The 21,009-nt window shown below is 50.5% G+C and overlaps 1 protein-coding gene across 1 annotated transcript; it reads left to right on the forward strand.

The window, feature by feature from the left end:
• Positions 1 to 99: 99 nt before the first annotated feature.
• Positions 100 to 20,765, forward strand: DNAJC7 (DnaJ heat shock protein family (Hsp40) member C7). The gene is made up of 14 exons (XM_085083626.1): positions 100 to 344; positions 7,928 to 8,016; positions 8,260 to 8,384; positions 8,471 to 8,584; positions 8,903 to 8,977; positions 10,461 to 10,579; positions 10,906 to 11,059; positions 11,790 to 11,954; positions 12,968 to 13,059; positions 14,114 to 14,187; positions 14,490 to 14,636; positions 14,860 to 15,012; positions 15,503 to 15,565; positions 15,892 to 20,765. The coding sequence occupies exons 1-14, from the start codon at positions 115 to 117 to the stop codon at positions 15,927 to 15,929; spliced, it is 1,638 nt and encodes a 545-aa protein (XP_084939752.1). The 5' UTR covers positions 100 to 114; the 3' UTR covers positions 15,930 to 20,765.
• The last annotated feature ends 244 nt before the right edge of the window (positions 20,766 to 21,009 follow it).

The raw sequence follows: 21,009 nt of genomic DNA on the forward strand, positions 1-21,009 counted from the left end.
CGGCCGGGCGGACCGCGGGCCCCGACGCCGACCAGCGAGGGAGAGGCGTGGTCTGTGTAAGCCCCGCCCCCTCACCCGTCTAGTTCCGCCCCTGCCCGGTACCGGACCCGCCCGATGCCGCCGCCGGGCCCGTCCGCGAGCACCCCCTGGCGGTCGGGCCCCGCCCCGCCTTCCCGGCGGAGGCCCCGCCCGTTCCGGCGCTCGTCCTGCCCCGCCCCGCCCCGGTCCGGCCCAGCCCCGCGCGGTAAGATGGCGGCGGCGGCGGCAGCGGAGGCCGAGTGCGATGTGGTCATGGCGGCGCCCGACGGGCCCGGCGACACCGACAGCGACGAGGAGGCGCGCAGGTAGAGCGGCGGCCCGGGCGGGGAGAGGGCGGCCCCTGTCCCTCCCGGTGGGCGGGCCGCGGCCCGGCGAGGCTGCGAGCGCCGCAGGGCCCGGGGCCGCTATGCAGGGCGGCCGCAGGTGCTCGGCGGGGCCGAGAGCGCTCCCGGGAACGCCGGGCGGTCCTTGCCCGGGCGCGCCCCGCAGGCAGAGTCCTCGGTCCGGGCCGGCCGGGAGCGGCGGCGACCCCGGGGCTCCGCAGCGGGTGGTGACAGCCCGGGCCGCACGCGGCAGGGCCCGGGAGCTGCTGGATTTCGATGCGGTGCCGGTGTGTCCCAGTGAGCTCCCGCGGCCTCCGTGTGCACCGGGATTAGAACATGCACCCGTTACCGGGGTGTCCCAGAAATACAGTTCACACCCTGTGTCCCGAGGCCACACACCCTCACCGGTGTCGGGGGAGCGCGTCCTCCCCCTCGCTGGGGAGGGAAGGATTAAACGCGTGGGAAGAGGAGGCTTCAAACTCCTGAACCCTTTGCTGCTTCATCGCCCTATTCCCCTGGTTCCTGGTCCATTTGAAACCTGCCCACTGTGGGTTTCACCCTGTTCTGCCTTGCTGTGGATAACGGGAAAAACACCTTGGGCAGAGCCCTGCTCCGGGAATGCTCCATCATACAGGAGCTCCCGGTTTGTCCGTGAGTGCTCTGGTGCACCGTGCCCGGGGGAGCTGCCAGTGTCACCTGAGGTGGGGGAGGTGGCATCCCGACCTTTACTGCAAGTTTTCCTCCCAGGAGTGAGTGAGCTGGAGTGCTGTGGGCAGAGAGGTAGGAAGGTCCCTGTCCTGGAAACTCCGCTGGTTTTCCATAGTGGTAGGCGCTGGGTTCATCTCCCAGGGAGCTGGAAGGAAAGAGCTGTTCCTGGAGGGGTGGAGGTAATTGGTCTGGACATTTACTTAGTGGAATGAAGAGGAAACAAAACCGAAAGTGGCCTCTGAGGAATGGTGGTTTCAGACTCCCATTGATGGCCCAAGGGATTCTGTGGAGTTGATGCCTGAGGAGCAACTCCCTGGGGAGGTCCCGCTGAGCAGGAAAGGAGGAGCTGCTGAAGAGGCACTTGGGGCTCACAGAACACTGGGATCGCCCAGCCGGTGAGGCTGGGACAGGCCTGTGTGGGCACATCATTCCTGCCCCCTGGGCAAGCAAAATGTGGTGTTTGAAATGGTAAAAATTCCCAGAGGTAAAACCCTGGCTGAAGGCACAGGTGTCTGCAGGTAGTGACCTGTAACTCTTTCTTTCCTTCCTGAGGCTGTGCCGTGCACCGCTTTCATTAGGTGCCTTCGCTGTGTTTCCTTTTAGTGTTCTTTTTGGGATGTTGCACCTTTCCCTTGCTAAAATGGACCCAAATGTGCAGGAGCTGATTCCCTGGGGTTGCTTTGGAGGAGCTGGCCCTGCACATTCCAATTTCTTTGCAGGTCTGTGCATTAACCTCTTCCCTACCCCAGCCCTTCCTGTTTCACTGCAGTAGCTCAGTTGCCCTCATGGAAATCAGAGCAATAATCTCTGTACTGGGGAGTGGAGTTGGAGCCTCAGAAGAGGTGAGATGTTTGTGATACATCCCCTGCCAGGTGAGGGCTGGGTGAACTCTGCACAGGACAAAGTGATTTGGTGCAGCCTTCGGGATGTGTCTGCACTCACGTAAAGATCAGCAAAAATAAGAGAATACCTTTTCAGGATCCTTATGATAACTCAGCAATGAGTGTTCCATGTTTTCATTTAGGAATTACGGTACGGCAGAATAAGGATACTTTGCTTAAGAACTCACCTTTGTCCAAAGGCACAGTTCTCTTCTACATGGCTTAATAAAACCGTAAAGTTAGAAAACAAGCAAAAGGGAGATCTGCGTTTCAGAATGGCTGTAACTAACGCCCTGAAGCAGCTGCAGACATGCCAGAGGGCTCCCAGGGTGTCCAGGGCACAGGAATGGAGTGTGGTCACAGGATAATTATTGTCTGCTGCTGCCTCATGGATTGTTGGGGTCCTGGCGGAAAGTGTTGATGTAATTGTGTTAATTTTATCCGTTGGTGCACCAGTGCAGAGCAGCTGATGAGCAGGACTGGGCCACCCCCAAAAACTCACTTATTCCTTCATTAATTTTAAAGGTTTCTCACCCATGGGAACAGTTTTTCCCTGCTTCCAGCTGCTCTATAAGCTTGGGCCCCTGGAGCTTTTCCAGGGAGAATTTCCTTGTCATCTTCCTGGCAGCTCTGGGTTCTGGCTCCTGTGCATGCTCCAGGCCGGATCCTTCTCCTTGTTCTTCAGCACTGGAGCATGTAGAAGCCTCTTAAAAAGAAATACCTCCAGTTGTTGGGAAAATCCTGTTAGGAGATTGCAGAGCCCCTGCTGCAGACTTGGGATGTCTTGATACCTCTGTGGGGAATTGTCATTTTCCACAGCAAAGTGATGAGCACAGAGTGGCCCACATGGAGTCCAGGAGGTTCCAGGCCTGGCTGGGCTGTGGGTCACTGATCAGGTCTGCAGGTGTTACCTGGAGGTTGTCAGGTGTTGGTGAACACCAAGAGGCTTTTCCAGTGCATGCAGTGAGGTGCATCTCAGTGAGACTCCTCCAGAAAAGATGACGTTTCTGGCCAGCTTTCGGGGCAGCACTGGCAGGAGGGGGTGACTCATCTGAGGGGCACTAGGTCATTCTGGGATACCCTGGAGAAGGAATAGCTCTGCAAAGGAGAAGGAATATGCCCTGCAAATGGGCACTTGGGTTTCCCAGGTGATAAACTAGTCCATTTTACATATCTGCAATGTTTTATGATCTTATGATCATACCAGAAGCAACAGAAGGTACTCGTGTACTTGTTTGTTTTCCTGTGTATCTGCAGAGTATTTGAATATCTAAGTTAGGCAGTTGATTTATCCAGTCGGAAAAGATGATCCATACCTACAGTTTCAGCCTGTTTCCTTAGCATGAAATGTGCTTTTTGAGGTGAATCATAATGTAGATGCAGTTGTTTTCCCATGGAATTCTTAAGCTGGCTGGCTTCCTTCATTTGAAAGGAATTGCTTCCTTCAAAAAAGCAGTCTCAGCCTGATTCTAGACCCTTCCATGGGTTTTCACAAAAGTTACGCTGTGGCCCTGCCAGGCGTGATGGGGCCATTGCTGGGAATTAGGTTAATTCCGAGCTCCGGGAATTACATAACGGTACAATTAAAGTTGAGGCTCGGATGCGGTTCTCACTCATGGCTGCAGGGAAGGTTTGGGTCAGTACTTGGATTTCTTGTGGCTCTTTTGGTCTTCCACAAATTTGCCCTTGGGTATGGGGAATGTTCTGGGGATTTGAGCACCTTCTGGGTTCAGGTTCAGTTCTGCTCTTGGAGAGTCCTCTGTTGCGTTTCAATGGGTGAGTCCTTTGCCCATCTGTGCAGATATTTGCATGTCCAGACTCGGATTTGGCAGGCTGGGGGCTGCATTGAGTCGCTGCCATGGTGTCTGTGCTGCTGCACAGAGCAAGCCCGCCGGGAGTGCGTTGGGGGGAGCTGATGTGCTGGGAAACTGCTCTGCTCTGCCCTCGGCGGGTCAGCGCTGCCCAGCCAGGGCCTCGCAGCATGTTACATACAAGTGTGAGTGACCACTGCCCTGCAGAGCCTGTCCCGGTGCCCAGTCACCATCTGGGGGAAGCACCTTTTCCTAATATCCAACCAAACCCTCCCTCATCCAGCTCCAGCCGTTCCCTTGGGTCACTTGTCACCAGAGAGAAGAGATCAGTACATGTCCCTCTGCAGCCCCTCATGAGGAAGTTGTAAATATATATTGTATCTCTAAATACAAACCACTAAACCCTGTATCTCTAAATCCTCACTCAGTGTCAAACCTCACCTGAGAAAGGCTCTCTGAAGTGTGTATTTTTCTGGCACATGGAGTGTTTTGTTTCTCTTCCAAGTCCTGAAAGAAGGGAGGGGAGATTGTTGTATGTCCAGGGCATGATGGCTAATTTTAAGCTCTAGACATCTGCCTGCTGTAAACTGAATTGAGATCACCCAACTTATTTTACCCCAGCAGCTGAGTCACATCTGACAGCTGAGAATCTGGGCGGGATTTCACCCCCAAAAATGCCTGATAAAGGCATCATATCCTATTAAAGAAAAAGCCTGTGCAAGAACTGCACAAAATAGGCAGGTGTGTTCCTTCTGCTAAAGTATAAAAGGAAAGATTGTTGGTCAGGACAGGATTTTGGAGCCTTCCTTAAATCCTGGCTATTTTAGGGTTTTGCCACCGTTTCATAACGGAGGCGGGCAGTGAAGTGGGAGTGAGGGTCAGGAGAGCTGGGAGAGAGTGACTCTGCCACCCGCTTAGCTGTTGGATTTCTGCCACTGGTGGTGTTGCCTTGGCACATCCCTGCCCAAGGGCTGTGCCAGCACACCTGGACCAAGAGCTGCTGCGTTACAGATCCCTAAAGGTTCCCATGACAGAAAATCAGGTGTCTGCAAGATAGGTCTGCGGGAGTCTCATTGGGAGCTGGAGTGGGAGGTGGAAGCCACGATCGGCACTCGAGCGGGGGCAGCGTGTGGAAGCTCTGAGGAGGAGGCAGGAGTTGTTAGGGAAGTGTGGGATTGTGTCACTGTGCGCGGGATGGCTTCTCCGAGCGCTGCTGTGCTGGGAAGGAGCAGAGGCTGAGCTTTCATGGGGCATGGGGAGGAGAAGGAGCCTTGTGCTGGTTCCTCTCTCCCCAGGCGGGCAGCAAGCTCCATCCTCAGCGCTTGAGTGTGCGAGGGAGTGTCAGCGCGCACAGCTGCTGCTTGTCTTCGTTGGTCTCAGGCTGTGCCAGAAGAGATTCAGGTTGGACATGAGGTGGAACTTCTTCACAAAAAGAGTTGTTAGGCATTACCCAGGGAAATGTTGCAGTCCCCATGCCTGGAGGCATTCGTGGAACGATTGGGCATGAGATTGGGTGTGACGCTCAGTGCTCTGGTCTGGCTGACAAGGTGATGATCAGTCACAGATTGGACTCAAAGGTCTTGGAGGCTTTTTCCAGCCCGAATGATTCTGTGGTGGGAGGTTCTCTGGGGTGACAGGGACCAAAGTACTTCAAGTATTGGAGATGCTGAGAAATATCATAAAAGAGAAAAAAAATAATTGCCTCTCTTACAAGGAGAGTCACTCCCACCAGCCCCTCCTGTGCCTGTGGTGCATGTGAGTGATGAAAGGCAAGCTTCTTCCCCAGCTCCTTGGTGCAGCTCTTCTCCGTTTCTGTGTCCAGCATGGAGCAGCCCTGCGAAGACACCAAGCCCGTCACAAAGCCACCCATTCAGCTGGGGGCGTATTTTTAGCAAAGCACGATTCTTCTTCAGTGTCAAAAGTAGCAAGTGGGGAGCGCAGGCCCCAGCAGCGCGGGAGGCAGAATGAGCTCATTCAGGCCACAGCATCTGTTGGGGTGAAACAATCCCCAGTGAGATCAGGGGCTGCAGTTCTCCTTGTTGGAGCCAGAGCCATGGTAAACAAGGGCTGTGTGCTCTGTATGTCAGCAGGGCACAACAGGGCAGAGCTGCTTCTGTCCTGGCGCTGGAGCTCGAGCCCAGCCAGACAGCTCCAGCAGGTCCTTTGCCTTCTTGCTGTGAGGGTGATTTGCTTTCACAATTTTTATCGTTACGCTTTAGGCTGTGTGAGCAGCAGAAATATCTATGCTCTCCTTTCTGCCAGCGTCACCCGAGGCACTGGGACTTGTTAATACATTGATCCGTATTAAAATGCTTAAAAAGAAAACAGACAAATGAATAAAAAAGACTAGAAAACAGTAATCCTTGTGTAGGCATGTTTCTCTGGCATCTCAGAGTACCAGTGCTTTCTGAAAATTGGTTCTGCCAGGGTTATGTTTTCTTTCTCCTTTTTTTCCCAGCTCTTCCCAGCAGTTTGTGGCAGATGGGATGCTCTGGCACCCAGCCTTTAGCTGTGTCTGTTAGATGGTAATTCCTCGTGTCATGACAGGTAGAATGGCTAAAAGACTCTGCTGGACAGGTTGTGGTGGTAGCTCAGGTGAATTCTGCCATTAAGACTGTTCACCCATTTCTTTAGACTATGCAACAGGGACCTTCTGAGGGAAGGAACTTTCACAGGATCTGTGATGATTACAAAAACAAGAGAACAGTGAAACACTTTACTGCCTGGGTTCCAAAAGTGCAGAATTGCTGAGTGGTTTTTCCACCATATTTAGATATTTGATTTGTAATATTCAAAAAAGGAGGTTGTGTTTGGAAATAGTTTAATCATGCAGTTTGCATCCTGATGATTGTGATATGGATCCATCCCACAGGCACATCCTTGTTGTAGATCAGTGTAGCTGGGATGGTGCAGAGCTCCTGGGGCTCTGGTGGGTACTGGTTCCTGAGAAAAAGCCAGGCTGCAGCACCTGCCTCAGGTGTGAAGCTGGGAGGGCTGGGGTGGAGGAGAAATGGCAGTTTCCCATCCCTGATGGGTGAGTCCATCACTTTCTAGAGCAGGAGTGGGAGGAGCTGACCCGAAAGCCAGGACAAGGCCCTTGGGGGGCAGCAGGTGCATGTGCTACGCCATTTCTCTGCCGCAGGTCTTACTCATCTCATCCCAGGGTTTAACTCCCACAGGGCCATGGCTGGACTCGGCTGGGGTGTAGCCCACAGCAAAACTTAAAACTGAAAGTGAAGAGCACACTTCCCAGCTCCCAGTGTCCATTGTTCTGCCAGCTGGGAAGTCTGCAATGGCTCAGTGAAAACAACCCCTGCATGAGGTGGTTGTGTGGGAATGGCCAATGGCAGCCTGAGCGAGGCTGAAAACATGGGAACTTGTTCCAACACAATTCCCTTTGTTCTCTCCCAGGTCAGCCTGCTGAGCACTGCTCGCATTCGCTCTTCCATCACTGTGATGTACTCTCCCTCTTGGCCTGTGCAGCTGAAAGGCTAAAGGGAGATGAGGGAAGAGAAGAGGCTTGGTTTCACTCAGGGGAAGCTTTGCTTTCGAGAGTTTAAGGGAAGCTGCTTTAAACCATATGTTGTGTGTTTTTAAATGTCCCAAACTGTCTCTGCAAATGCTCGCTCTTGAGTGTGAGGACTATTTCTAGACCTGTTGCCAAGGCAGTGCCAGGCTTCTGTTGCAGGCTTGTACCCATATTTCTCTTTGATTTAGCTGTCTTTTGAACATGGAAATTGTTCTTGGCTCTGGTTTGTAAGTACGTGGGGCTCCTGAAAGATCCAGCACTGTCTCTTTTGTTTTGAGGTGCAGCACCTTGCAGGAGGGGGCTGTTGGATGAGCCCCATACCAGGGAGTTCTGATGGACTCCCTGGGGGGACTCAAAGGTGGCTTTAGGCTGCTATTGCACCCCTGTAAAATTTGGCCAGGAAATATCCCTGAGTATCCTTGATAAAGCACTGGAATATCTGAGAGCCATCAGGAAATGAGGTGTGCTGCTTTCTCCTGGGCAGAGTGTGCTGAGGAGATCTCACAACAACCAGCTACAAGCATTTGGTGCATTGAACAGTTATACTGAGATTGCTTGGGGTTCAAATGCTCATCATAGTCAAAATCTGTTTGATGCTCAGTTCCTCTGAAAATGTGGTGTTTTGCTTCCTTTCAGGGAAGCGGAAGCATTCAAGGAGCAAGGAAACGCGTACTATGCCAAGAAAGATTACAACGAAGCATACAACTACTACACAAAAGCCATAGGTGAGAACAGCTGATAATATCAATCTTTGCTGGATACCATGTCTAAAATTGGAGCTGGTTGCTGATTTCAAACACACCAGTGGGGTTTCTGGCAGCACATGCTGAATGAAAACTTTCTGCCTGCCTTAATTGCCTTGGGAAATGTCACCAGATCAATAACGCCAGTCAGGGCCAATGTTCTTAATTGCCACAAGTTATGTAGCTGCTGCATTACGCTGATAGTGAGTCTTGCATTGTCTCCAGATACGTGTCCCAATAATGCCAGTTATTATGGGAACAGAGCTGCCACGCTCATGATGTTGGGACGGTTCCGAGAAGCACTGGAGGATGCTCAGCAGTCAGTCAGGTTGGACGACAGCTTTGTACGGGTATGTGGAGAACTTCAGGCTCCTCATTCAGTACCTTGTCTGCACCTCTTACAGCTCTTGCAACTCCCTTTTACCTGTGTTCCCAGGGCCATCTCCGGGAAGGGAAGTGCCACCTTTCCCTAGGGAATGCCATGGCTGCCAGCCGCTGCTTTCAACGAGTTTTAGAACTGGATCATAAGAATACCCAGGCACAGCAGGAGGTAAGGGGATCTTCAGATTTAACTGTCTCCAGTAGGTGCTGTGGAGGCTGAGCTGGCCAAAGGAGAAATGGAGAGCAGTGTAAGGCAGCTGCCGCTGTTGTGGCTCTTTCACAGGGTACATTTTCCTGGCCACCCAGTTTGGTCACTTGATTTCAAGCTGATTTTAATGCTGGCAAAAGTATTCATGTCATCTGTATTATTGGTCCATGGTCTGCAGTAGTTTTGGCTCTGACATTCAAGAGTTGGCAGCTCAAATGCTGCTTTGTGGCATTTCAGAGCAGAGACTGTCCTGCAGCACTCGTGTGTTCTGTCTTTCAGCTGAAGAATGCCACGACTGTGCTTGAGTATGAAAAAATAGCTGAAGTGGATTTTGAGAAACGGGATTTCAGGAAGGTGAGATTAATTTGTTTGGTGTGGTCTTATATAAGAACTGGTGTGTTTGACATGGCCCATGCAGGTGTGTGGCTGGTTTCCTTGCTGGGTGTTTCAGAGGTGCTGTGCCCCATCTGTTGGAGTAGGGCTGGCTGGTGAACTGTGTCAGCTCTGAAAGTGGCAGAGCTCGTGGTCTCTGAGCACTGACCAAATGACAAGTGAGGAGGTGACTGGCTTAGGCCAACCGTCTGTCACTGTTTTCTTTGCAGGGTGAGTGGAGTCATGAATGAGCTGTTTGAGACAGATTTTGTCAGCAGCAGCATTTGATCATGCTTTGCTCCTGAAATGCATATCCAGGATTCTTCTTTCTCAACTCTTTAAAAGAAAAAGAAAAAGGCAGGCTGTGTGTCAGCAAGGGTGGCACAAGGAAGAATGCAGATCTCCATGGGGCATTCTTACAGCTTCCAAATCTTTCTTCCCAAGGGTTGTAACAGGATGCAGCTGGTACTGACCTGATAAAACAAGAAATGACAGCATGAAATCTGAAAGGCACCAAGCACTTCTCATGCAACTGTTTCTGTGCAGTGGATGCATGTAAGGCTCAGATTTATCCCAGAAAGGAGATTGTCCAGTGCATTGAGCTCATTGTTCAGGTCACTCTTAGGCTAAGCTCAAGATTTTGGAAGGGTAAATTCCAGCTTTGTATCACCTGTTTCTGAGGAGCAAATGAGATGTGTGGTCAGTCTGAATTTCCTGTGTAGGAATTGTCCTGCCTGTGTTGCACGTCCTGGGTGTCTGCATCTGTCCCTCACTTCCCTACTCCCACTTCACTGGGGAGGCTAACATGAAACGTGATCTTTGTTTCTGCAGAGCTGCTCCTGCCTCACCCAGGAGCCCTTGGCTCTGGAGCACAGTGCTTCCCACAGCAAGGCCCTGTGATGTCACGGGCTGAGGAGCAGATGAACCTTGGGGAACAATGCCCCGTTCTTGCGCAGATGTCCCCACCAGAGTGCAGTGATGGAAAAGACCCATTAGCTCACTCTGCCCATGGCTGTCAGGCTAGTGGAAGATCAGCCCTTGCACTGTACTTTTTTGTGTTTTGTCCAGTCCAAACTATCTTGATCTATTGAATTTCTGTCCCTCCCACATGTCTTTATACTGCAGGAAACAGGGGCAGGATTGTCCTTCTTGGCCCTTTCTTTAGGGCTTACAGTTTAGAAGAATTAAGGGGATGAACCTCCTACAGGTGTCCCTTGAGTCTTGTGTAGTGCACTGTCACAGTAATGTAGCAGATGCCTCAGACCTTGAAACACAAAGCCCTTTGAAAGGCACAACCTGCACATGAGGAAAATTTTCCAATGAAATGTGTCTCCAGCAGCAGTGGAGGTGGGTGTCTGCACGCTCACTTTCCTGGTCAAACACAAATCTCAGGCGTGAGGCAGCTGTTCAGACTAGGCCCTTGGCTCTTTGCTGTGCTCACGCCTGTGGTTTTTTCCCACCCCAGGTTGTGTTTTGCATGGATCGTGCTTTGGAGTTTGCTCCTGCTTGTCACCGGTTCAAAATCCTCAAGGCTGAGTGTTTGGCGCTGCTGGGCAGATACCCTGAGGCGCAGTCTGTGGCCAGGTGAGTGTCCAGGGGCTGGGGCTGAGAAACACCTGCTGGGGTATCCTGGCTGCTCCCTGTGCTCCACACCTGGAATAAGTGAGGGAATATAAAATACAAGTAGTCCTTAATGCATGTGGTGATGAGGAGGGAGCGTGTGATTTTACCCCATTAATCTTCCTGGGAAGCTGCATCCAGAGCCCATTCACAACCAGCCATCCTGCTTGAGCAGGCTTATCTGTACCAGACTTGTTAAAATGACTGGGTACCTCAGTAGAGAAAGGTGCCTGTAGAGGTCAGAAGGAAACAGAAATAAGAAAGATTTCCTTTATTGCTGTGTGTTTCAGTGATATCCTACGGATGGACTCGACGAATGCTGACGCTCTGTATGTGCGTGGGCTGTGCCTGTACTACGAGGACTGCATCGAGAAGGCTGTGCAGTTCTTTGTGCAGGCCCTCAGGATGGCCCCTGACCATGAGAAGGCCTGTCTTGCCTGCCGGGTAAGTGGTGGAGACAGGGCTGCAAAATCACCAGGATTTGGGTTTTTTCAACTAAGCACGTAGTTTGGTTCTGCTGGATCAATCCCTTCTCCCTCGCTTAGCATTGCCATTCCCAGATCTCCAGGAGCAGGCAGTGTCCAGGCCTTCCCAAAGACAACCAGCTGCTGCCTCAGATAAAACCAAGCTCCTAGAAACTGTTTCTCAGCAGATTGCGATACTTTGAGGCAGCCTTCCCTTCATTTTTCTTTGTTGCCTGGTCAGGTACAGAAGCAACAAAACCAGATACAAAGGTTCTACAGGAACTCCTGACTTTCAGAACCAATACTCGTGCCAACACCCTGAGTTTTATTTAATACTGTTCCTTCATGTTGCTCCTTCCCTGATGTAGTTCTTTGACTGACTTTAAATCTGTTTATGTGTGTAAAGCTCTCAAAAAAAATGAGCTTCCAGTCCTTTTATTTTAATCCATAAATTTACTGCACTATCCTGTTCTCATCTTAAAAACTAGGCAACCTTTTTCCGGTGGAGAATGCCTGGAACTGGCACTGGCTGTTCCTTAGTGCTTCTCTTGGGGGAAAAAGAAAGTGCTTCCAGATAATTTCTGCTGCTGTATCCTGCAGCAATGTCTGAAACCAAATTAGAACTATTGTGTTTGAGGGCTCTTGTCCAGCAGAACAAGGTGCTTGGCCCCCCTGACCTCCTGTCCTTACCCAGGTGTGTTTCCTTTCAGAATGCCAAAGCACTTAAAGCGAAGAAGGAAGACGGGAATAAAGCATTCAAGAAAGGCAACTACAAACTAGCATATGAACTGTACACAGAGGCACTAGGAATAGATCCAAATAATATCAAAACAAATGCCAAACTCTACTGCAACAGGGGGACGGTTAATTCAAAGGTAAGGGACACCTGGCAGGTGTCTGTCACCATATCCCTCACCACAGCAGTGATAAACCACAAATAAGTTATTCTGGAAAGCACAGGCTCCCCTGGCTGCTGTGCAGCTGCATCTCTGAAGCCATGGGCAGTGTTTCAGGGTTTTGTGCTTGCACAACACTTGGATCAGTTCCCAACAGCCAGCAATCGACTCCTGCAGCAACAAAACTCAAATACTTGGGCTGCACAGAGTGGGAGGGAGATGAGGGACATGCTTTAGCCTTATCTTAGTCAGCAAAAGACACCCCTGTCTCTGTTGGTTTCCTTCCCAGGAACGAGCAGATTTACTTTCTTATTCTTCATGTAAATCATGTCTTGTTTTGGATTTTTGTGTTAAAAAAAAATGACCTGATTTAAAGCCCCGTGACACTTCTTTAGCTTTATTGTTGAATTTTAGTCCTGCACTATCCAGAGAAACAGCCAGTCATGTGACAGTGCTCCCAATTCCCACCCTGTATCCTCTGGGCATTTTTCTTCCTCAGCTGTCCCAATGTTGATGCTTTTTTCCCAAACACCCCCACTTGGTCAAGAGACACAGGCTGTTCCCAAAACATAGGAAGTGGGATGAGCTGAAGGCCACATAATGGATTGTCTTACATGGCTCTTTGTGTCCGAAAACAAACAATGCTTTTTCTAAAAAAAATTTCTTTTAAATATTTTTAGGTTTATCTTCCTGCCCAGGAATTAGTTTGGACACAGAATTGGCATTGTTTTCAGGGAGACCCTTGGTTTTGAGTGCATTTCTTACACAGAAGCACCACATAGCTCTGTCATGTCACTGGCCATGCTTCTGATTTTTTTTTCCCAGGGAACAAAAGCTCAGTGTTTTGGGGGAAACTGGAAAAAAAATTCCTAGACAGAGACACAGAAAACAGTGAGATATTCCCAGATTCTTCACAGCTTTAATTTACCTAAAATCATGATGCAGAATTTGTTTGATGTATGGGATTCACTCACTCGTGTCTGACTTTGTAGCTTAGGAAACTTGAAGAAGCAATCGACGACTGCACGAACGCAGTGAAGCTGGATGACACATACATCAAAGCCTACCTGAGGAGGGCACAGTGGTGAGTGCACCTTGACATTGGGCGCCTAAGCAGGTGTGTGGGCAGTAGTATCTTCCCAGCAGCTCTGAGGGACAGGATAACAAACCTGGAGCTTAACTGAATGGAGAGGGAGCCCCCTGATTTTATTCCTCTTCCTTATGCTGCTGAGGAGATGGGGGAAACCTCTGTGGCCTCTCCTGCCTGCCTGGATCTGGCACTGCCTCTTGATGGTATATTTATAGAATCATTTGGGTTGAAAAAGACCTCCAAGATCATTGACTCCAGCCTTTGATCAATCACCATCTTGTCAACTAGACCAGAGCCCTGAGTGCCATGTCCAGTTGTTCCTTTGAACATCTCCCAGAATGGTGACTCCACCCTGGGCAACCAGTTTCAATGCCTGACCACTGTTTCAGGTGGTCAGAAATTCTTCCTGATATCTGATCTGAACAGGATTTAGGGAGAATTTGTTCTAAAACTTTACTTACTCTGTTTATAGATGAACTTAAGATGTTCTGTCCCAGAGAGCCTCTCTCTCTCTCCATGTTTGCAATTGCAAATTTACAGTGGTTGGAAAAGAGATTGAAAAAGACCTCCAAGATGAATCTTTTCCAACCTTCCATCTCTGTAATTGCTAAGTTGCAGTGAGAAGTTAATTTGTGAGTAAGGCTGAGGGGTGACAGACAGGCACATGTCCCTTACAAGTGCCAGGGTTGTCACTCCTGACCAGCACTGCCAGTGTGAAGCTCTGTGCCAGCTCTGACCCTGCACCAGCTTCCTGGAGCTCGAGCTGGCTGGGATCAGTTCCTGCAGCTGCATATCAGAATTATCAGGTCATTAAAGCAGAACTTGTGCTGCCAAAGGAGGTTACATTGTCCCCTTGGAGCCCTGGCAGGTTCCTGTGCCAGGGTTTCCCAAAGTGTCAGGGCTCCCTGTGTGGTCTCCTCTGAGGTCTGATCTGCTGAAGTCCAGGGCACTTCTCTTCCTCAATCCACATCCACCCAGACAGCCTGTACTGAGCCCCGTTTGATGTGTCTGTGAAGGACACCTTGGCCACGAGTGTTTCTTTCCACAGTTACATGGACACAGAACAATATGAAGATGCTGTAAGAGACTATGAGAAGGTTTATCAGACAGAGAAAACGAAAGGTGAGCACAAGGGTTCTCTGTGTGCATGTGTAAGTTTCCCATAACTGTCAATATTTTTGTTCCTTCTTTTTCCCCACAGTATATTCTTATTTGCAGCTTTATACCCCAGCAGGACAATATGGGGAAGCCCTCAGAAGCACTGGAAATGCCTGTCACCAGTCTGATTTCTCTCCCAGCACTGAATGCTGAGATGATAATTCAGTTTGTGTCTGAGGCAGTGCACTGAGTTCAGAATGTTTTGAGTGGCCTGAAGTGGAAGGGATGAAGTAACCCTTCCCCTGTGGTGTTGTGCTCCTTTCCAGAACACAAGCAGCTCCTAAAGAATGCACAGGTGGAACTGAAAAAGAGCAAACGGAAAGACTACTACAAAATCCTGGGGGTGGACAAAAACGCCTCTGAAGATGAGATCAAGAAGGCTTACAGGAAACGAGCACTAATGCACCATCCAGGTACCCACAGCAGTCCTTATGTGCCCTGTGCAGCCATCACTGAGGCAGAAATGCGTATTTCTGAGGAAGAAATATGTCCCTCAGGGAGGGAACTTCTGGACAAATAGCAGCTCTGACCCCACAGATCTAGAGCATGTTCCAGTACAGGAGCTTGGGAATGTTTAACATTTGCCATTTGCATTAGAAATTAAAAGCTTTTTCCTACTTGTCTGTTTATCCCCAGACCGACACAGTGGAGCAAGTGCAGAAGTACAAAAGGAGGAAGAGAAGAAATTTAAGGAGGTTGGTGAAGCCTTTACCATCCTGTCAGATCCCAAGAAGAAGGCCCGTTACGACAGTGGGCAAGATTTGGAAGAGGATGGACTAAACATGGGAGGTCAGTGTTCTTTACAATACTCTGCCATGGGACCATTTAAAAGATCAGACCCTTCAGAGTCTGCCTTAGCCCCTCAAGCAAGCCTCCCATTGGGAATAATTCCATGAATTGACTTGGTTTGGTCCCTGAAAGCATTGGGATGGCAGGGCTACACTGTTTCTAGTTCAGAACAGGCTGGGATACTGGTAGGTGTTGTCCTTGGCTGAGCTAGTGGGTGTTAGCTGCCTTTAGGCAGAAATCTGTCACAGGATGTATAAAATAGTGTAATTATGGGTCCCTAAATGCTGCTTATCCAGATCCTTAGGCTGCCCCGTGGCAGGCTCTCTCTGTGACAGCTGCTTTACCTGTTTGTGGCCATTCCATGGCTCCCTTTGCTCAGAGCCAACACTGTGTCCCCCTGCTTGGCCACTCTGTGAGCTGACAGCTCCTGAACTGTGGGTCTGTAATGGCTACTTCACTGCAGCTCACAGATTGCTTCTCTTCCCTGTAGACTTTGATGCAAATAACATCTTCAAGGCCTTCTTCGGCGGGCCAGGGGGCTTCAGCTTTGAAGGTAGGTGAGGTGCTCTCCTTCCAGCCATGGAATCGTAAGTACACAGATCCCCAGCAAGGCAGCTGGGGCTCCCAGTGGATGTGCTGCTTGAGGAGGCATTTGGCTGTTCCACACACCAGTATCTAAGAGCTTTTTCAAAGTTCTGCCTGGACAGCATCAGCTGGTGGTTGGTTCTGGTTCTTTTGGCTTCAAAAACCACAAATGCGTGGGTTCCCTGTTCCAGAGGTGTGTGAGAGCTTGGCTATCCATGTGCTACTTAGGATTGCACTAAACCCATTTGTCTTTGGATTTGGAAAGTCCTGATTATCTTCCATTTTCTTTTTCAGCTTCTGGGCCTGGAAATTTCTTTTTCCAGTTTGGCTAAGAAGCAAACAAACACAAATCAAACCACACATACCTGATCTGCTTCTTTTAACCTCGAATACGGACAGCCCCAGACTCCTCCTCCATCACGTCTCGTTGTCCTTAGAGCAGTTTCATTTCTGGGTTGGAGCCTCTGTTTGTGTGTTGTGTGTGTGAAGAGGAAACCAGCTCGGGAGGGGAAGGCTTGTGAATTTTGTTTTACTGTTAACTTTATTAAAAAAAAAAAAATAAAGCTTTGAATCTCTTGGTCCCTCCATGCTGGCCCGTGCTTTCAGCTGCTTCTGCCCCTCAGCACAGAGGATTTCCTGGAATCTTCCCAGAATCTCTACGTGTGAGAGGGTGAAGGAATTCCTGGTTTGTTCTGGTTGCTTCCAAAGCAGCATGTCCAGGGTTTGGAGTAACTTGTAAGTTATCTTAATATTTTGGAAAAACTGCCAAGGCTCAATCCAGTTTCGTTCAATCCCATTTCACCTGCCAGCCTGGCTTCTTGGCTCTTTTAACCTCTTTTTTTTGCCATGGTCCTCCCAGCAAGGCCCACGTGGGCATTAAACTTCCGTGATAACGTGTGAGCTTACAATTCTGTATCAGAGAAATGCTGCTTAGAGTTTAAAGAGCAGCTTATGTGAGAATTCCCTGTGATGCAGCTGGAATTAAGGGCTTTGTGTTCCCAAGATTGTCCTGTTTAAGGGAATATTGAATTTGCTCTGGGCTGAATTCCTTCACTGTACTTTTTTTAATTAATCCACTTGAATATTTTATATTTGTGCTAAACTTGATTCTGTTGAGCTTGATGTGTGATTTCCTGTTACTGATCCATGACGTGGGTGAGTCTTTCAATGCCAAGTGAATTCCAGGCAGGGATCGTGGGTGGTTCGGGATGTGCAGCGCCGAGCTCCCAGTGTGCAGCAGCTGTGTGGTTGGTTAACCTGGTTGGGTGCTTTTCCCCTGGCAGTGATTTACTCCTGCAAAGCGGCAAGAAAATGCAAAGTCCAGCTCTGAACTGACCATCTGTACTTGTTTCTCTCGTGCAGTGTCAGGATGGGAGCTGGACGGATGGATGAGCTTCCAGCCTGGAGCTGTGTCCTGATGGGTTTGGTGTGGGACACTGCCTGTTAACGGTTTGGTTTTCACCTAAAAGGTAGTTATACAGCAGGGTCTCAGCTGGGAGAGGGCTCTGCTTCTGGAATTCCCCCCTTTTCTCTAGAGAGTGGAGAACCTTTCTGTCCAGGTGCTCTGTGTGAGTTCAGTCCTGTCTGTGGCAGTTCTGGAGTGCGGTGCTGTCAGGCCCAGTCCTGGGAGGTTGTGCTCAGCCTGGGATGTGAGGAGAGCAGGAGGCAGCAGGGCCATGGCTGGGGGCCCTGGGCTGGTGCTCAGTGAGGGTCAGAGGGGCTGTGGCTGGGTGTCCTGGGCTGACCCTGGCAGCATGGGGCTATTGGAGGCCAGAGTTTGCTCAGAGAATGGTGTTTGTGCACACAGGCTGGGCTGTGCTGAGACAACCTCACACTGACTCTGTGTCACATCTGATTTACCTTCCCACGGCAGAGCAAACACTGCAGGGAGTTCATTGCACGAGGTGATCGCTCTGAATGCCATGTCTTTGTCTTCCTCCCTCCCGAGAGGTGTGTGTGTCCTTCGGCAGGACAGGGACCTGGGTGGGGCCACGAGGTCCCGGCGGTTCCAGCAGTGACGTTGCTGTCATGGTCCTGCCATGGTGTTTGGTCAGGATTCTTGACAATCTGCTTTCGTGGAGGGAAAATTTAAGGGCTTAAATTTTAGCACTGCAGAATAGAGTATTTTACAGCTCATTTGAAACTCGGCTTTCTAAGTGAGCCAGTGCTGGGTAATACTTTCAAAACCTGACTCTCCCATGTTTATTGCGATGTCCTTCATGCTGGTGTGAGGGATGGACACACCCAGGTGCACCGAGAGCAGCTGGGTCCTGGCACTTTTCAGGCTCTGAAATGGTGAATACCTGGGGAACTGAAATACTGGTCTATGCACATTGATGCTTCCCCAGCTTTCCTGGCACTGTAAATCAGAGTTTACAGCACCTGTTTAGTGGCATTTTGGATCCATGACATCTCATCCTGTGTGCGTTGATGTCACTGTACAGTCTGGGCTGTTCTTGGTCTCCCATTGCTGAGCAGAGCCATGTCCTGTGTCTGTCAGTGGGTTTATTCTCATTTCCTCCTGCCCCAGGGAAGTGTGACTGGCTTCCTTCCTCCCTTCCTTCTCTCCAAGCTGAGTGAGCCCATTCCTTGGAGCACAGGAGTGGAATGGCTCTGCTTCTGTGAGAGAAAATGTATACAGCAGCTATTTATAACCTGTACATGAATGCATGATTTAATGTAGTTAAATATTCATATGGTGAGTGCCAAGACTTTCTACAGAGCATTGTTATGTGAATCCAAGTGAAGGCAAATGCATAGAACCATGGAATGGTTTGGGCTGGAAGGCTTTTCAAGGCCATCGAGTCCAACCCCCTGCTATGGGCAGGGACACCTTCCACTAGCCCAGGGTGCCCCAGGCCCTGTGCAGTCCCCTTTCCCCCCAGCACAGAGCAGGGCTCAGTGGCACCTGGCACCTCAGGGCAGCAGCAGTGTCCAGTGGCACTGTGACCTCCACCGTGTGCCAACACGGCTTGGGGAGATAAAACTCTGCTTCTTTCCAAAAAATGGGCTCAGATGTGCATTGCTTGGAGTGGTGCCTCCACACACAGTGGTTCCAGGACATTATCCATAGGTTGTGGTTGTGTGTAGCTACAGGGAAGCTGAGTGCCAATACTCCAACCAGTGGCAGCCCACGTGCACGTCCTGCAGCCCCACAGGAGCCACCAGCACAGGGATTTGCTGCAGAGACCACGAATGAGCATCTTCAAGCTGTGTTGTGCCTGCACTGTTTCTAGAAGGACAAAGAGCACAAAGAGGGGCAGGAGGTGGGTGCTGCCCAAGGCACGGGTGCAGTGGGATGGACATGCTTTGGTGTGACTCTCAGCCTGGCAACTCCTGCCCAGGGTCTCTGAGGGGGGATGGCTGGTGCTGTGAGAGCTGCTGCCAAGGGAAGGACCTGGAAAGAGTGGAGCTGCCATGGCTGAGAGCCAGACCAGGCTGGTGTGTCAGGGGGCATCTTCCACCAGCCAAGCTAGGAGTAGTTGCTCTGAACAGCTTGAGAGCTGATGAGTGAGTGACTGCTTCTCTGGGAAAATTGTGAGCTGCAGGAGATGTGTGTGAGGAGTGTGGCTGTGGGCAGAGCCTGCATGTGGGGCATCTGCTGTGGGACTGCAGTAGTGGCAGGGAGATCAGGAATTGTGTGGCTGTTAGGCTTTCCCTTGGATGTGGTTTTGCCTGGTCATGCTCATGGAATCATGGAGTAGCTTGGGTTGGAAAGCTGTGAAGACCTTTCAGGAGGTTCTGGCCACCCACTTAGGCTCCTTGTTGTTTTGGCTGCACAGGAATGTACCTGGTTTGGTTTTAAACCTGGGAGTGTTCAGTGAGCAGGGTCTCCAGTGCTGACAGCCACTGGCTGCTGTAAATACAGAACTGCAAGTTGGAAAATGGGAGAAAGACAAAAGTGTTCAGGGACAAGAGTATTCCCTATTATCCATGGAATAGTGGGTCCCTCTGCTCTCTGTATATGCTGAGATAGAGTGGATGCTGCTGTGCTGTCACAGTTTGTCTGACACAGAGGCTGGTGCTGGTCCCTGTCCAGCCATGCTGGCCCTGGATCTGTAGCCATCAAACAGCCACAGGGTTGGGCCAGCTGCTGCTTTGCCACTTCCAAACGACTTCCTCAGTTTCAGTAATAACTCCAGATATTCTCTTATTTCCAATGGATGTTTTTCATCCTGTTTAAATTCGTGCCTTGTCCTTTCCCCTCCCCTTCCCTAGGGAACAGAACCACTGTGCTGTGCCCACCCACTGGAGCAGTGCTGGTCCCTGGGTGGCTGTGGTAGGGCTGTGACAGGGACAGGTGGCAATAGCTGGTGGCTGTCCCTGCCCTTGGCTCTGTGGGGCCGTTCTGGGTCCCTGCATGACTGTGGGAGCCAATGTGAAGTGCTTTGCCCTTCTGGCCAGGCCTGGCTCTCTCTACTCCCACCGTCATGGATGGGGTTATCCCTTCTTGGAGCAGTGCTGGGCATTTTCCCTTACCCAGATCGGAGCTTGGAGGGACAGCTCTGGTCTGTTGCTGGGAACTGGGACACTGCAGCTTAGCTGGAGCACCAGGGGTGGTCCAGGAGAGCAGGATCCATAGGGGACTGGATGCTGCCTGCAGTGGGACGAGCAGCCTGTCTGTCCTCCCAGTCTGCCTGCCCCATCCCTGTCCCCACTGTCCCTTAGTGGCTTGTGTCAACAGGGTGTGGTGTGAGGCAGCATCCGAGGGGCTGCATGGGGAGCACCCCAAGCCCCGCAGTGCACATGTGTCACAACGTTATGGAGTAGTCAGGACAAATCCAGGCACCGATGCGAAGCCACTTGGAGAGGAGCTTTTCCCTGTGCTGCCGTATTTATCTGAATTGGAATTCGGAATGTTTACCTCAGTGTACATAGCTCAACCTTTCCCTGGGAGGAAAGGGGAATTGCATGGAGCAATCGCTATCCCATTGCTTTGCCAAACTCCTCATCCTCTCCCAGCCGGGCTCTGCATCGGTACCGACTGTCCCTGTTGGACCTTTCTAGGATGTGAATGGTAAAAATGTGAATATTTGTTGTTTACTTCCTTAGCAGAACTCCCGATGCCGTGTTTGTATGGGAAATCAGCCTGAGCAGACCCATATGCAATCGGTTTTACTTTATTATAAACTGTATATGATGTACAAACTAATAAAAACTCAAACGACGACAGTGTCACTGTTGTTCTTGAACAGGCAGATGAAGGAGATATTCCAGCTGTGTATTCTGTTGCTGGAGTGATCTGGGCGCTGGGGGTGTGGGCTCAGCCAGCCCCTGAGCAGGTGCTGCCAAATACCTTGTTGAGCTTTGGTGAAACAAACCCTTGAGGTTCTGTCAGGAGAGGCCCTGGCTGAGCGTTGGGCACTTGGCTGCTGCCAGTGTGGAAATTTGGAAGGGTTTCTCCATGGAGGG

This window comes from Lichenostomus cassidix, chromosome 27, assembly GCF_008360975.1.
Source record: "Lichenostomus cassidix isolate B80296 chromosome 27, HeHo_3.0, whole genome shotgun sequence".
Classification (NCBI taxonomy): Eukaryota; Metazoa; Chordata; class Aves; order Passeriformes; family Meliphagidae; genus Lichenostomus; species Lichenostomus cassidix.

Coding starts and splice junctions, on each gene's coding strand:
- DNAJC7 (XM_085083626.1), top strand. CDS start 115: ATGCCGCCGCCGGGCCCGTCCGCGAGCACCCCCTGGCGGTCGGGCCCC. Junction 8,385..8,470: donor TGGACGACAGCTTTGTACGG/GTATGTGGAGAA, acceptor CTGTGTTCCCAG/GGCCATCTCCGGGAAGGGAA. Junction 11,060..11,789: donor AGGCCTGTCTTGCCTGCCGG/GTAAGTGGTGGA, acceptor GTTTCCTTTCAG/AATGCCAAAGCACTTAAAGC.